Source organism: Rhinoderma darwinii, chromosome 2, assembly GCF_050947455.1.
Source record: "Rhinoderma darwinii isolate aRhiDar2 chromosome 2, aRhiDar2.hap1, whole genome shotgun sequence".
Classification (NCBI taxonomy): Eukaryota; Metazoa; Chordata; class Amphibia; order Anura; family Rhinodermatidae; genus Rhinoderma; species Rhinoderma darwinii.
Genome location: NC_134688.1, coordinates 192,298,170 through 192,315,389, shown reverse-complemented (window position 1 = coordinate 192,315,389; position 17,220 = coordinate 192,298,170). Strand labels below are relative to the sequence as shown.

The 17,220-nt window shown below is 42.9% G+C and overlaps 1 protein-coding gene across 1 annotated transcript in view; it reads left to right on the top strand.

The window, feature by feature from the left end:
- Nucleotides 1–17,220, top strand: part of GCC2 (GRIP and coiled-coil domain containing 2) — an 84,672-nt gene that overhangs the window by 17,983 nt on the left and 49,469 nt on the right. The window contains exons 5-10 of the mRNA XM_075852671.1: nt 5,078–5,182; nt 6,590–9,241; nt 12,102–12,168; nt 13,652–13,752; nt 14,762–14,860; nt 15,113–15,232. Of these exons, the coding sequence (XP_075708786.1) occupies nt 5,078–5,182; nt 6,590–9,241; nt 12,102–12,168; nt 13,652–13,752; nt 14,762–14,860; nt 15,113–15,232 (3,144 nt within the window). The remainder of the gene's footprint in view (nt 1–5,077; nt 5,183–6,589; nt 9,242–12,101; nt 12,169–13,651; nt 13,753–14,761; nt 14,861–15,112; nt 15,233–17,220) is intronic.

Sequence of the window (17,220 nt, the reverse complement as noted above, 5' to 3'; positions counted from 1 at the left end):
TCCTCAGATGGCTTTGCTATCCCTAATTCCGGGCCCTTTGCCGAGTATTAGGAAGGGGCTACTACGGCATTTCCTTACTGCGGCACGAACAGTTATTCCTAGACATTGGAAGTCCACTGTGCCGCCTTCAGTTGTCGAATGGGTAGCGGAGATGGATTCTTTATGTCGATTGGAATCTCTGGTTGCAGAGGACAGTGATCGCTTTGGTGCGGTTCTTTCTCTGTGGAGTGCATGGTCATCCTTCAAATCTGGTCCACACTTTGCTAAATGGCTAGGCGGAACCCCCCTATAGAGGGGTCGGTCAGGAGCAGTCTGCTAATTCAGGGGCTTCCGTCTGGGAGAAGGGAACCCCTTCTTTCCTTCCCAGTCAATCCTCTCATTGCCCCCACTGGGCAGGTGGGACACGGGGAGTTTCTGGGTGGCCCAGGGCGTTTAGCTCTGGGCGTCTATCTCTTTCCTTGATCTTTCCCTATCTCTCTCTTTCCCTCTTCTTCTTCCTCCCTCCTTTCGGGGGACTTAGAATGATATCACACACTTTACACAAAGCCTTGGATATACTTTTATGATGAGACCTTATCAAGGAGAGACAATGCCTATAGCCTGAGATGGGAATTTCGCAGATAAGGTGTGTGTGTGTAATATGTTGTAATGTCTTACCTAAGAGAACTATAGACAATGCAAATAATAACATGTATGTATATTGAGATGTTTTCTTTGGCTTGTTTGCTTTTGTATTTTCTAAAATTCTTAATAAAAATTTAGATTATGAAAAAGAGACATCCCTGCTCGAACGGATGAGATCGGTATCGATCTCCCCTGTTTAACCCCTCAGATGCGGCGCGCAATAGTGAGCACCGCATCTGAGTGGTTTTGGAGAGAGGGACAGAACTCATCCCATCGGCACCCGGCAATAAGATCGCCGGGTGTCGTGTCTTCTATGGCAGCCGGGGACCTAATAAAGGCCCCCAGGTCTGCCAGAGGCATGGCCTAGCAAATGCCTGTCCGTTTTAAACGGACGGACAGTAATACACTGCAATACAAAAGTATTGCTGTGTATTATAAAAGTGATCGGATGATAGCATAGTAAAGTCCCCTAGTGGGACTAGTAAAAAAGTTTAACTATATCGCTAGTGCAGTGTAAATGAATGGAGAGAAGTGCATGACGCTGATTGGTCAGCATCATACACTCCGCTGTACAACGCCCACTTGGTCTAAAGTAAAACACGCCCACTTGGGCATTAAGCAACTCATTAGCATAAACCAAAATCGCTAATAACGTGGTAAAAACAGATCGTTTTTTTAAAAATAAAAAGCACTGCTGTCACCTACATTACAGCGCCGATCTCCTTATATAGGAGATAGGGCACTTATAATGTGGTGACAGAGCCTCTTTAAGGTTTAAAATAGGCTGGTCACTAAGGGGTTAATAGAAGCCTGGGCATTTTATATGCACAAACAATGTATTGAAATACAAAGATATTCCATTACAGTTTAAAGAAAAAAGACAGAAAAGAAACCTGTTTAACAAAGTCAATGTAAAAAAAAAAAAATAAAACTTGCAATACTATAAAAAGAAATTAAAAATTCAAATTTAACAAAATCGACAGGCCACTGTCCCAGTCATTTTTGCTGGTTAAGATCTTTTACATTGCCGCATCTCTGAAGTCTTGTGAAACCCCAGCATACAAGGTGCCATAATTTTGTGAGAAATTGGTGATGACGATTTCATGTAAATCACGTCACCGGATACTCAGTGGCGGATTAAGTAAACCATGGGCCCTGGGCTGTTCCACAAGCTTGGGCCCCCTTCTCCACCACCGCCCTGCCACGTCATGTCTATATTAAACACCACCTTTCTGTGCAAGCATTGACAAATGAGTGCTACGATTCCCCTTGTCTAAGGGCTGTGTCCCTACACACTGACAGTCTCCAACCATCGCTGACCGTATCACACTGTGTAGGGACACATCCTCCTGACAAGGGGAATGGTAACACGCATTTGTCTATTAGTCCTGGGTACACAAAGACTTTATGTGGTATACAAGGATTTCCGATAACAGACATGTCAGGAGAGGTGACAGATAAATGCAATGACTCACAGGAGATGTCTTCACTGATGGGTCGTTCTCTTTTCTTCTCCATCTGACACAGACCGTTATGGCGACTTCTCCTGATGACTGCAGAGTTTCCTGATGAGAAATCTTTTCCCCTTGATTCTGTAGCCATTTTCAGCGTCTATAGCAACATAAAAATTCAGAAATAAACACCATAAATTGTCTTATACCCCAGACCCCTAAGCAAATTAAGACCCCAGGCCCATACATTAACTCAAACCAATAAATTCAGTCCCCAAGAGGTAACTAAACTTTTAAAAAACATTTGGCGTGTCATAGTGAGTGATATATCAGAAGTTTTGATTCATGGGGGTCCCAGCATTGAGACCACCACCAATCACTAAAACAAAGCAGCAGGAGTGCCCGGGTGAGCGCTGTTCCACTTCATTTCTGACTGTCTTTTCTCGGCGCGGTGTACGGACTCATAGACTTTCTGTTGTGCCCATACACCGCATGCTCTGCAATCAGAGGAAAGACGATCAGAAACAAAGTGGCAAAGCACTCACCTGAGTGCTTCTGCCACTTTGTTTCAGCGATTGGTGGGGTCTCAGTGCCCGGACCCCCACCGATTAGAACATTTGACATGTCACTATGACATGTAATTTTTTTTTAAAATGTTTCGTTAGTTACCCTTTAAGCAGTCAGACACCCCTCCCCAGTGCATCTGACTGACTGCTGAGTGCCCTATGGGAGGGTCTAAGTGTCTGACACTTAGGGCGGATTTACACGAGCGTGTGCGTTTTGCGCACGCAAAAAATGCGGCGTTTTGCGCGCGCAAAAGGCACTTAACAGCTCCGTGTGTCATCACCATATGATGCGCGGCTGCGTGCCTTTCGCGCACCCGCCATCATTATGACACTGTTTGTAGCACGTGGTGCTTTTCTGTTTGCAATCATAGTTATACTGCTGTTGAGCAAATCACGCACGTCTCACGGAGGTGCCTCCGTGTGGCATGCGTGATTTTCACGCACCCATTGACTTCAATGGGTGCGTGATTTTCACGCACCCATTGACTTCAATGGGTGCGTGATTTTCACGCACCCATTGACTTCAATGGGTGCGTGATGCGCAAAAAACGCAGAAATATAGGACATGTCGTCAGTTTTACGCAGCGGACTCACGCTGCGCAAAAATCACTGACAGTCTGCACTGCCCCATAGACTTGCATAGGTCCGTGCGACGCGCGTGAAAAGCACGCGCGTTGCACGGACGAATTACACGTTCGTGTAAATCCGCCCTTATGGCTCTTGGGGGGGGGGAAGGAGTTATTCCCCTATTGAACCCTGAACAGTCAATCAAACGCTCTGACCCCCCCCCCCCCCCTAAGTATAATAACTACTGAGGGCTCCATGGGGGAGATTATACTGCAGGGGGGGGGGGTTCTGAGCATCTGACTTACTGCAGAGGGCTCTATGGGTGGGAAATTATTTTGCACACAAAAAATGTGAGATTAAGCACCCTATATACAATTCACACTAACACCAAACCCTATATATTCAAACCACACACACTATATAGACTTACATTATAAACACAGCACACACTATATAGACTTACATTATGACACACACTCACACACACACACTCACACACTCACACACATACACACACACACACTACATAGACTTACATTATAGACACTATATACACAGCACACACTATATAGACTTACATTAACGAACACACACACACACACACACACACACACACACACACACACACACACACACACACACACACACACTTACCAGTCTCTTCCTCTGCGGTGCTTGTCTCTGGCAGCCTCCAGGACCTTAATCATGTGACTGTGACGTCACCACAGGTCCTTCACCCTCTAGTTTCAGTTTTGCCGTTATCAGGCAGCTGCTGGAGGTTTAGACAGGAGGGACAGTGCACAGCAGCACAGAGGAGCAGACTGTCAGGGAGACTCCAGCACCTGCCCATCACAATCTCTGACAGTCTGCTCTCTACAGCTGATGTGCTGTGCCCCTGTTCCCTGGCCGCAATTGACTCCCCCTGCACATTCCCCCCGCCTTTAGAATGCGGCCGGCAGCAGCAGCCCTGGAGAGTTTTGTTTCACTTGTGTGCGGTGTGGGAAGCTATGGGCCCCCTGCAAGAATTGGGCCCCGGGCAACCGCCCGAAACGCCCATATGGGGATCCGCCACTGCGGATACTGGGAACGTGCCTGGGTAACCTGTTAGCCTGATGGGGCAATTGGGAAAAGCGAAAGTGGCATATTCCAAGGGTAATGATAGTGATGGGTCCTCTTTAAAGGGGTTATTCAGAATTAGAAATTAGGTTTTTGTTTGTTTTTTTGGGGGGGGGGGGTTCCTCTTTAACTCGGAAACAACACCATGTCTGTTCATGAGCGGTGACTGATATTGAAGGCCTGCTTCATTTACTGGAATGGAGAGGATCTGCAAAACCAGAGACATCACATGAACAGACATGGCCCTGTCTCTGGGTAAAAAAGGAGACCCTTTTTTTCTAATCCTGGGAAACCCCTTTAAGGCCAGAATTACACTCCTTATTAAAATGCAAAGATCTGTTTGTTCTGAACTCTATGTGCGATCTGATTCACTGAGTTCTTTGGCTTAGATTTTGTTAATTTAGGCCCCGTGCAGACAACCGTAAATTCGGCCGTAATTATGGCCCCATTCAGTGGACACCCTCTCTGTATCGCTACGGATGGGTGTCCGTGCCGGGAATTATAAAGCATGTCTGTTTTTTTTAGTGTATTACGGGCCGTGCTTTCATACTTTGTATCGGAGCACGGCCCGAAAATGCGGACGGCCGTGCCCGAAATTATGGGCAAATCCGTGTGCATGGGGCCTGAAAGTGTTTTTCTTACCATGAAAGTATTTATAAATGCATTCTACCATTGACATGATACAATCCAGTAGAAGGTATATGACCTAACATCCTTATTATGTCAATAGAATCCATTGTGTATTTCTTTTAGGCTCTTACTGATAGACTGGATGATGTTCTTCTGGAAAAGGCAGAGACTCATCAACAGTTGGTTTCTATGAAGAAAGAATTAATTAAATCAAAAGAAGAATCTGAGGTATTTAATATAAAGGAAAAAAAATAGTTGTTTTTTTTTTTGTTTTTTTTTTTAAACCTGAGGGAAAGTTAATGCTTAAAGGGGGTTTCTTGATGTCCTTGCCATATGCCCTTTTATCGACCTACTATATGAGCTAGAGCAGAGCCAAAGTGGCAGATCCAAAGCGACTATGAATTACATGGTTGCCCAATGTTTAAATGGCCGCCAAGTGATAGAGAAGCAAGGCCCATGGTGCTTTGTTCTGAGAAGGGGCTGTCCAATACAGACAACTCCTTTGACATAAACTAAAAACTGCTATATAGTATAATAGTTTAGTTTTATATTTAAAGGGGATTTCTCCACAATTAATTATTCTGTTAGATCATTCAAAACATAAACATTTTACAATTGGAATCATTTACCAAAAAAATTATATATTTTCTTATGCCTAAATTTTGCTGTTACATACTTGTTATGGTGCCCCCTGGAGTTCATTTTATTCTCTCTCTGAATGTCCACCTAAGGGTACAAAGTCACAGGGCAACAGCTGCACGCGGCCAAAACCATGCACCCTTGCAGTGGCAAATGGCCGTCTAATTTTAGTGCTAATCGTGCAGCCGTTTGCCACCGCACGGGGGAGTGATTTCGGCCGCTTGCGGTTGACGGTTGTTCATTTTAACCCTAATGTGTCTAGTGCTTGTGAATGCATATGGCCAGTAGCTCCGTTCCACTTTGTAGATCTTCTCGTACACGGGTGGCAGAGGGATTACTGCTATTGTTCTAGCCAGCCAATAGGAATTGGCACACTGGAAGCGGCTTCTTCTCACCAGCACTGGATACATGGATGTTCTGAGAAGGGAACAAAAGAACAGGGGGCACCATAACAGGAATGTAATCTCAATCTAGACATTAAGTATTTTTGTTTTATGTGAATCCAATTACAAAATGTGTGAAATGTGATATTTAATCATGCTACAACCCTTATAAAAGTCAGGGGTTATTTAAAATCCTGGCTTTAAGCAGCTCTACTCAGACAAAACGCAAACGTGGGTTCTTGGTGTGCTGCTTTCCTGGCCGTATAGATTAGATAAATGGGATCAGCCGACAATCTCAGGGCAAATAGACTGTGAAACAAGGATTGGGCAATGCCCAATCCTTTCTTCCCCCTAACCCTAGTGAATGAAATATGTGCACTTGGCTGATCTGAGTGTGTCTGTTTATAGGGGGGGCGATAGCTTTTAACTAATTCTTCAGTGTTCCAATCCACTGCTTTCCCAGCTCTGTAATTCCACACGTTCTGTGATATCACTGCTAAGTCTTGGTGTAGATAATATTTTAAGTAAACTTTTTTTTTTTTTTTTTTTTTCAAAGCAAAAAATAAATTGCATATCATGGCATGTTACCAAATGTAGCAATTGTCTTTTTTAGGATTCTGCCAAGAAAGCTAGTGAACTACAACAACATCTGGAGCACTCCAACAATAATCTGGTAGAAGAAATTGCAGTACTAAAGAGCGACCTATCGCAGTCCCAAAGTAATCATAAAGAAGATGTAGATACTTTAAAGAGAGAACTACAAGATGCACTATTGAAACAGAAAGAGTTTACCGAGAGACTGAGCCATCAAGAAGAACAAGAGGCACAAATAAAAAGAATGGAAAAAGAACTTCAACAGATCTGTCACGACTATGAGGATAAGATATCTAATTTGCAGAAATATTTAGATGATGTTGCTGAAGAAAAGAATAATGGAATAACCAAACTCAGGGATTCTCAAGCAGCTTCAGAACAGTACTTCTGTGAGATTCAGGATCTTCATGCCAAGATCTTGGAGTTACAAGCTCTGCACAAAGACGAAGCGTCAAGTCTAATGCATGAGCTGGAAACTTCCACCAAAGACTTTGACAAGGAGAAAACGACATTGCAAGAAACAATTAATCAGTATCTTGAAAAGGAGAAAGTATTGCAAGAGGATAAGTCAAACCAAAGAAATAGTGAGGTATCTGAAGAGCAAAACGTCCAACAGATAAAATGTGTTGTCAAAGAATTAGAGTCTCAGCAATGTCTCTTAAAAGATGAACTCACATACACAAACAATCTGAAGATTAGTCTGGAGAGGCAAGTACAACACTTAAAAAGTGAATATTTCCATGAACGAGAGGAACTGGAATTTAAGATAAATGAACTTCAGCTTGCTATAGAGGAGTATAATAGTCTAATAGAAAAACTAAAGACAGAGCTGGAGTCTACAAAAACGGACTATAAACAGCTGGCCCAGCAAAAAGCTATAGATCTTCACAGCATGAGAGACCAGCACAAGAAAGAAATGGATGAGCTGAAACAAGATACAACGTCACGTTTTGAAGAGGAAAAAGTGTCTTATGTGCATAACATACAAATTTTACAACAGCAATGTGAAAAACTTCATCAACAAAAAGTAGAAGCCGTGAACGGCTATGAGAACTTGCGGGAAACCTTTGTCAGTCTCCAGGCAGAACTTGAGGATTCTGCTGGCAAGATCAGCCGAGAGTTTAAAAGTATGAAGCATCAGCAGGCCACAGATGTCCATGAGCTACAACAGAAATTGAGAGCTGCTTACAAGGACAAAAATGACTGCCTGGAAGCTGCGAATCAGCTCCAGAGTAAAGTTGATTTGTTGTCGTCAAAGGAAAGTGAATATGAAGAACTCCAACTCAAGATCACGACGTTGCAACAGAATAATGAAGACAATATAACCTCTCTGTATCAGAAGGAGGAGTTTATAAAAGGTCTCCAGCTTCAAGTAAACGAAGATTCCAAACAAAACGCTGAGAGATCTGCTCTCGATGAAGAGATCCAGAAACTGCAAGAAATGTACAAAAGCGAGCAAGTCACTGTGGAGGCATGGCAGGAAAAGGCTGAGAGCCAGGCGGCGCTAAATGCACAACTCAAGAAAACTGTCGAAGAACTGACACAAAAACTCCAGGAATCGGTGTTGCCATCCAATCAAAGTGACACGGAAGATCCGCACCTTCAGATTACTTGGTGGCAAGAAAGAACTCAAGAGGTCACCGCTTCATTACAGGAGAAAGAAGAACTGTTAAAAGATCTCCAACTGGAAATAGAGGAGAAAACCAAGCAAAACACCGAGATCTCTTCTAGAATGCAGCATGCGAGCAAAGAACTTCTTGAACTTCAGGAAATGTTTATAAGTGAGCAGACAAAGGCTTTGAACTTCCAGCAGGAAGCAGAAACTCACGTCAAGCTCATTGAACAGTTGGAGCAAACGGTTGAGGAGTTGACCCAGAGATTGAGCACTACCGGACAGAGTATGGAGGAATTCCAAAATCTCCAGCAGCAAGTAGACCATTTGCTTCTTGACAATCAGAAGATAGCGACAGACTCCAGAAGGTGGCAAGACGAAGTTTTACAACTTCGGGAAGAGAAGGAAGTTCATTCTAAAGACTTTGATAGACTTGTTTCTGAACACAGTCATTGCCCCGCTGCTATTGAGGAGCTAGAGGACTTGAGAGAGAAAGCACGACTGATAACAGAGGAGAAAGATGAAATAGCTAGGCTGCTTGTGAGTAAAGAGCACCATATAGAAACCTTTAAAGAACAGCTTTGTATTCTTCAGGACATACTGACCATTGAGTGCACAGATGAGGACGTTCTGCTGCTTGAAGATATTAACAAAGCAGTTTTGCTACTAAAGGAAGAAAAGGAAAATTTACGCGCACAGAAAGAGGAGACATCTGTTCAGCTTGAGAGGCTCCATGAAGAGTATGATATCCAGTGCTCCGATCTAAGGGCTCTATTAAGTGACTACTCGAAAGAAAAGGTACTATTGAAAGAGGAACTGGAGGAAACGCTTCGAGACAAGGAAGCACTCCAAGGAGATCTGCTCCAGATGAAATATGCGCTTGAAAAATCACAACTGGATAATCAGGACTTGCTTTCTCGTATTGAAAATGTAACTTTAGAAATGAATGCTGTACAGAAAGAAAAAAATACTGACATAGAGTCTAGTGAACAAGCACAAGAGGATTTAAAGGTAGAAAACAAAGGGGCTACTTCTACACAGGAAGTGACTAATGCTGAGGTAAGGAACATCATTTTACACTTCCATATATTTTAACAATTCCTGGACTCCATATGAGATTATACAGTTTTAGGTTGAGGTTTTGGCTCCACAGAATGATTATCATGGGAAGTATTCATTCAGATGTGTTTGGCACTATTAAGATGTACTTGACACTTTCTAAAAGTATCTTCTATTGTCCCTGTTAGGCTATGTTCACACGGGGTATTTTGCCAAGTTTTTTGACGCGGAAACCGCGTCGCAAAACTCGGCAAAAAACGGCCCGAGAACGCCTCCCATTGATTTCAATGGGAGGCGTCGGCGTCTTTTTCCCGCGAGCAGTAAAACTGCCTCGCGGGAAAAAGAAGCGACATGCCCTATCTTCGGGCGCTTCCGCCTCTGACCTCCCATTGACTTCAATGGGAGGCAGGAGAAAGCGTATTTCTCGCTGTTTTATGCCCGCGGCGCTCAATGGCCGCGGGCGAAAAACGGCGCGAAAATCGGCGTGCAGGGAGAGGAATATCTGCCTCAAAGTTCCAAACGGAATTTTGAGGCAGATATTCCTCCCCCAAAATACTCCGTGTGAACATAGCCTTAATGCAGTATCTACAGTACTACTACTATTTTTATTTGCCTCAATAATATTTGATGGAAAGAGGTATAACTAACATATACACATACAAAGTTTATCCTGTATGGCTGTAAATGAAGTCCTTATGGGTCCAAATTAGATGCCCATAGGCACTCCATAAGGCCTCCTTTATACAAAATGCATTGGAACATGCCACATTATTATTATTTTTTCATGGATTTAAGTTTAGTCCATGAAAAAAAACGTGTGCCTCCGTATTTAACCTTGGCCAGGATGTTTATCTACAGGGCTGGGGATGCGAACTGAATGTTACACCCGATGAAGGCTACGACTTGATCATTAATCCTAATCCGATTACAGCTCACATTTTTCGGAGGCTGTTTTTATAACTAAAAGCTACCACCTGATTGTCCACTTTGTTTTAAAGGAAAAGTGGTGGAGTTGGCCAGTTTTCATAACTCCCACATTGTGTTACTACAGGTTTGTGTTTAAATAGGCAAACCACATTGACGAAACCTGACGTTCTTCTAGTAAAGAACTCGCCAGTCTTACATAATTATACGTAAAGCTCAGCTTTGACGCTACTATCCTGTGGATATGCCATAATTGGAATACCCCTCTAAATCCTGGAATTTATGGGAGCTGTTCATATCTACTGTAGGGCTTTACTGAGATGAGCAAATTTACTTCAGCCCCCTTTTAGCTTGTCAACAAAGCAGCAGTTTGCAATGGACTATTGTAAATGGCTCTTTATTCTGCTGGAATCCATAGGGAGATTCTCAACAGTAGATTTTACTTAAAAAGTGTCCCCCAGCCTTTGGCTTGCCTTCCCTAAAAACCCCTACATACCTTCTAACCAGTTTCTGTTTGATCTCAATCGTCACGGCTGCTCTTTCTGTTTTTATTTACATCCCTTGCTTATGGTCCTGTTTCCAGTCTTGTAACCTACCATGCCCATCATCCCCGCGTGTAACATCCATCATCCCTGTATAGTAATTTCTGGGCAGCTGAGCTAAAAATCACGGACAGACCAAAATTTTTAAGGACACATTACAAAATCATGTGTTAGTGATAAACCTGATGTACTCCCATCATCCCTGTGTATACCTCCCATCATCCCTGTAGATGATGCCATTGTGTCTCCCTCTAGGAGGGGAATCCCCACCCAGAGCATTGCTGACGTCACAGTCCATACAGGGACAGTGACGCCAAGGGCTCCTCCAGTAGCAGAATCCCCGGCCAGAGTGTCGGAGATACTGGCCAGGGATTCCAGCGTTCCAGAAGGAGCCCCTGACTTCAATGTCCATATATAGACCGTTACGTCGTCAGTGGCTCCCTCTATGAGCGTAATCCCCGGCTCTGGCCAGGGGATTCCACTGCAGGAGGTGCCCCTGACGTCACTGACCTTATATGGACAGGGAAGTCGGGGGCTTCTCCTGGAGTGCAAGAATCCCCGGCCAAAGCGTTGCTGATGCCGTGGCCAGGGATTCCGCTCATAGATGGAGCCCCTGACTTCACTGTCCATATAAGGGCAGTGACGTCCGGGACGCCTCCTGCAACAGAATCGCCAGCCAGGGCGTTGGCAAAGACTTTGGTCGAGGATTCCGCTCTGGGAGGAGTGAATGGCAGAGCAGGATGTGGATAGTTTCCTGCTCTGCTGGCTGAGCAGACCGTGAACGTCACAGGAAATAAAAAATTGACACTAGCTGCGGTCACATGACTGCAATGTAGAAATAAGAAACGGTGGCACAATTAAGCACATTAAGTTAAAACCTAAATAAAATTTATTCCGGCCAACCCCTTTAAGTTGCTAATAAGAGAGATCCCATAATACAATTCTATTTGGGAACTGCTTTTTAAACTGTCAGAATATATTCTGCAACAGACCTCGGTACCTGAGGCACACTGTAATATTTGTTGGTTTGTTCTAAAAGCTAAATAAAGCAGACATGTAAATTGATTTTCTGACGCTGAAGACAAACTGTTCTCCTCTTCATGGCATTAATAGAAGTAGCTACATTTGGAATATAGCGTTTCTACAATTCTAACTTTCATCATCTATTGCTCTGCCGGTTATTACAAGTATAACTTCATTATCACTTACTGTAATGTGAACACTTGATGCATTCTCGCTATTTAAAGCTTGAGATGTATTGTTTACTGCATATTTTATAGTCTTCGAGTTAATGGGTCTTCGTGTTTTATGTATTGAAAAGCAGCAAATTTACATACACTTTAGCACTTGTCAACCGGTTGAAAGCTGTTATTTGCTTTATTCTCCTTTTTTAGGATTTGCTTTCAAAATCATTGGATCTTCAACAGAAATCTCTTATAGCAGATCTTCAAAATAAAATCGGTACATAAATTAAATTTATATCTTACTGTTAGTCTTTATTGCTGTGTCTGTACGTAGTGGCAACCTACTGTAGAGAAGTTAAATTGGACACAAAATCTATATATTATACACACAATCAAATTTTGCTGTAAAAATGTAAATGTATCAAACTGGAGATGTACCCCATACCAAATTTATTAAGGTTTCTGGATTATCAGATGCCACAGAAGACTGTGTAAAAAGGTTACAGGTAGAAATCTCCAGAATAATACCGAACATAAAAAAATATATAAAATTCTACTATCTCCACAGTCTCCTAATGTTTTCTGATTTAGAGACTCTAGATCAGGGGTCTCAAGCACGCAGCCAGCGGGCCGCATGCGGCCCCTGGGGCTGTCATCTGCGGCTTGCGGGATACAGAGCCGCTAGACTCTGGAATTCCCTGACATCGCTGTCCACATATGAACAGCGATGTCTGGGGCTTCCCCGGAGTCCCGTGCAGAGCGCTAGTACAGGCTCTGCTCCGGGACTCTGTGGAATTCCCCAGAGCAGGAGTCCCAGTGATGTCAAGGCCACAGCTGGAGTCCCAGGAAGAGCCTACTAGCGCTCTGTCCGGGACTCCAGCTCTGGGGTTGCCCCTGACATCTCTGTCCATATATGGACAGTGATGTCAGGAGCAGAGCTGGAATCCCAGGCAGAGTGCTAGAAGTGGCTCTGCTCCGGGACTCCAGCTCTGATCAACCCCCTGACATCACTGCGGCAGCATCCGCGGAGGGCACTGCGGCAGCATCTAAAAAGGGGCTGCCCAATCTTGACTTGTGTCTGCCAAACGCTGCCAACTGAGCCGCCGGACTGCATTTAGCGACACTTAAACTGGAAAACTGGATTGTTGAAATAAGCATTTGGAGAAATATCTCAAATTTTAAACCTAGCGCTATTATTATAGTAATGTAGTATTAATCTTTATAGTAATGTGGTATTATTATTATTATTATTATAGTAATATAGTGTTGTTGTAGTTCAAATAAGTAATTTATTAACAATAATTTTGTATTGTATCAAATTTGAAAGTAATGCGGCCCCTCAACTTCCCATTTTTTCTATATGCGGCCCTATCCGGCCGAGTTTGAGACCCCTTCTCTAGATTATCTTGTTCCGTTCTGTTTTTCCCATTTGAAGTTAATGGGTAAATCGTTACCCATAAGACATGTTGTGGTTTGAAGAGAAAAAAAGTCTGCATTCCCTGAGAACCATTCCATTCTCAATCATCGGTGTTCAGTATCTTACCGCTGTGGATTTTGCTATGCGTCCACTGTTTCATGCAGATTTTGTTATAAGTTTGCCACAGACTTCATAATTTCCATCTTAAAATGTGAAATCCATGGCAACGTATAGGGTGTGCTTTAGACTTAAAAATCGCAACATGCTCGAAAATCTGTGTATATTTTAGGTTCTCGCTCTTTCCCACAGTCAACATGTTAACAGTTATTTTCTTTAATTCCAGAGAATTTAGAGCGAGAATCGAAGGTAAAAGAAGAGAAATGTAATAAGATTAAAGCAGTCGCTATTAAAGCAAAGAAAGAGCTGGATGCTAATAAAAAGGAGGTAAAGAATCCATTAATGTTCTGTTGTATAATGGCAGACAAACATTGGGTTTGTTTCTTACTGGACTTGAGACACTACTTAGGTGTGCAGTATTGGACCCTCCATATAATCCATTGAGCTGTGCTTTGCATTTCTAGACATAGCAGTAAGAATATTTTTTTGTAGTCTAGTTCATTGGGGGACATAGAAGACACGGGGTATAGTCTGCTGCCACTAGGAGTTTAAAGAATTATTGTACACACAGCCCGGTATCATAATATATGGCATTGTACTATAAGGCCTCATGCACACGACCGCATTGGTTTTGCGGTCCGAAAATCCACAGGTCCGTAGCGGTCCATCAAGCCACAAAAGACCCTTGTGCATCCGTGTGTCATATCAAGACTTGCGAATCCACAACAATTAACCAGTATTGGTGAATCCGTAATTGCGGACCGTAAAACTTGTCCTGAGTTTTTGTGTTCCGCAATTGTGACGACCGCACCGATCTGTATAAATCACGGTCGTGTTCATGGGGTCATAGAAAAGAATAGGTTTGCAATTTATCCTCTAAAATGAGGATGGCTTGCGGCTGCAAAAATACGGTCGTGTGCATGAGGCCTAAGAGTACCATACAGCAATGCCATAAAGCAATTTCTGCCCATAAGATGTATTTAGAAAGCATATGAAAAACCACTCCTAATAAGCCACAATCTACTACCCCGGCAACAGCTGCTGTGTCTGATCTACATCATGAAGATGGACAGGAGAACTATGAATCCGTGATGTCATGATTGCTGGTAGACAGGCCATGTGGTACCGTTCACTGTAGCAATCCAGTTTCCAGAAAAAAGCTGCATCTTTGTAACCGTGGTCCTCTTTATTGAATACTTGAGAGGTTGTTTTTTTTAAAGCCTTAACAATGTTTTCTCTGATAGAAGTTGGACAGCTCAACCGAAGTTCCGCATGATATGAAATCCAAGGTACAACATATGTTAAACTAGTCGTCTTATGTGGTTTTCCTTTTAAGGTCCAGTCAATAAAAGAAGATTTGGAGCGAGTTAGAGCAGAAAAGCGACAGCTGACCTCTTCCATGAAGGATGTTGTTCAAGGTGCAGAGAGTTATCAGGTATGGCATGTATATATTTGTAATATTATTTCACATTTATTTTTGTGGAAATGTGGGAGAATGTAAATATATGATGTTACTGAGTATTCTGATGATATCATGATGTTAATGTTTTTACATTACGCAGCCCATATTGGGAAAAGCTGTCAAATATGGTAACCCTGGCCTCCCCAATAGAATAACCTTTGTCTGTAACTCAAATTGTTCCATCTATTGATCAGAAAGTGTTAATTGTCAGTTCTATTCTTCTAGAATTTATTGGTAGCGTATGACAAACAAGTGGAGCTGCTAGAATTGGAGAAGGAGAAAGTCAAATCCATAGAGCACCAGCTGGAAGAGCTTTCACGTCAGCTGAGAGCTGCCACTCTAGAGGTGACGTCTTTTTAAACATTGCTATTGTTGTTTATGCTCCGTTCATACTTTTTTTTTTTTGGGCTTCCATCTGCATACCTGACTGCAGTCTGCAGCGCTGTTCTTGTACCCCTTTAAAGTCTGGATTTTAGCTGTAAATACTCCACTAGATACCTAGACGCTGGTGTGAAGAGAGCCTAACTTGTACCTTTTATTTGAAGTTAATGTAAAATATTATTAACGTAAAAACGTCTGTGCTTTGATTGTATATCCTCAAAACATAAAATGTTAATTAAAACAACTGACCTTGTGCACAGTAACGATCCATTTAAAGTGAAATGGAAAATTAATAATCTTTATATAGCACTACTATATTCCACAGCACTTTACAATTCAGACAATATCACACGTTACATAGTGACAAAAATAATTTAACAATACAAAAAAGATATTGCTCGCAAGAGCTTACAATCTATGAGGAAATGGAGGAGATAAAAAGTGCTTGTTCAGTACAATGGTCCAGCCATCTTTTATACACCTAGGGTAGTTCACATAAAGCTTCATGAGCCGGTCACCAACCAGTATCTGTGTGTGGACTACTATGAAGTGCATTAGGGTCCAAGTATTGAGGGGGGGGGGATACTGCTGAATGAAGTGGTCGGGTTCTAATGACTAATAGTGGGGCCAAGGAAAGGAGTCAGATTAGGAAATGTTATAGGCCTGTCCAAAAATGTGTTTTCAGGGCACGCTTGATTCTGTGGATGTTGGGAACTGATCTGATTGTCTGGGGTAACTTATTCTGGAGGACTGGTGCAGCATGAGAAAAATCTTGGAGACGGGAGTGGGAGGCTCTGATTATGGAGGATGAGGATCTAAGATTGCTGGTAGAACATAGAGCACGGGTAGGGTGGTAGACGGAGATGTAAGGAGGTGCAACACTGTGGCGAGTTGTGTGGGTGAGAGTAAAGTTTAAATTGTATTCTAAAGTTAATGGGCAACCAGTGTAGTGACTGGCACAGAGTAGACGTATTGGTGTAGCGGCTGGTCAGAATGATGAGCCTGGCTGCTGGATTAAGGATAGATTGGAGAGGGGAGAGTTTAGTGAGGGTAAGACTGATAAGTAAAGAGTCACCGTAGTCGAGATGAGAGTGAATCAGAGCGACAATGTGAATTTTGGCTGTTTCCGCAATAAAAAAAAGGTCGAATTCTGGAGATGTTTTAGATGTGCGGGTGACCGGAGCGTGTAAGTGATTGAATGTGCGAAGTAAAAGAAAGATCTGAGTCAAATATAACCCCGAGACTGTAGGCTTGCTGCCTAGGAGTTATGGTAGTGCCTCACACTGAGATGGAGACATCCGGTTTAGGTAGATTAGTAGATGGTGGGAACACAAGGAGCTCAGTTTTAGAAAGATTCAGTTTCAGATAGAGAGAGGACATGATGTTAGAGACAGTGGACAGACAATCACTGGTGTTTTGTATTAGAGCGGCGGTGATGTCATGGGAAGAGGTATATAATTGTCTGTCATCAGCGTAGAGATGGTACTGGGCAAAGTATCAGCAGATTTGGCTTCCAATAGAGGCTGAGTAGAGAGAGAGAGAAGAGAGGAGGACCTATGACTGAACTCCAACAGCAAGAGGAGCAGCAGAAGACGTACAGACAGCAAATTAAACACTGAACGAGCGGCAAGAGATAAAAAGAAAACCAAGAGAGAGCAGTGTCCTGAAGGCCAATAGAGTGGAGCATGGTAAGTAGGAGTTTGTGATCTACAGTGTCAAAGGCTGCACAGAGATCCAGAAGAGTCCATAGAGTAGTTGCTGTTAGATGATCTACTGACGGCTAAATCTGAGACTTTACAGAGTCTGCCCTTACTAGAGTGTAGGACGAGAAGAGACAGGAGCCTAGAGACTTATGTTTTTGGGTCAAATACTCAAAGTGAAGAAGAGGAAGTGTTGGTAGAAAGTGGGTCGATGTTACTAGGGGACGGCGAGATATAATGCAAGATGTTATT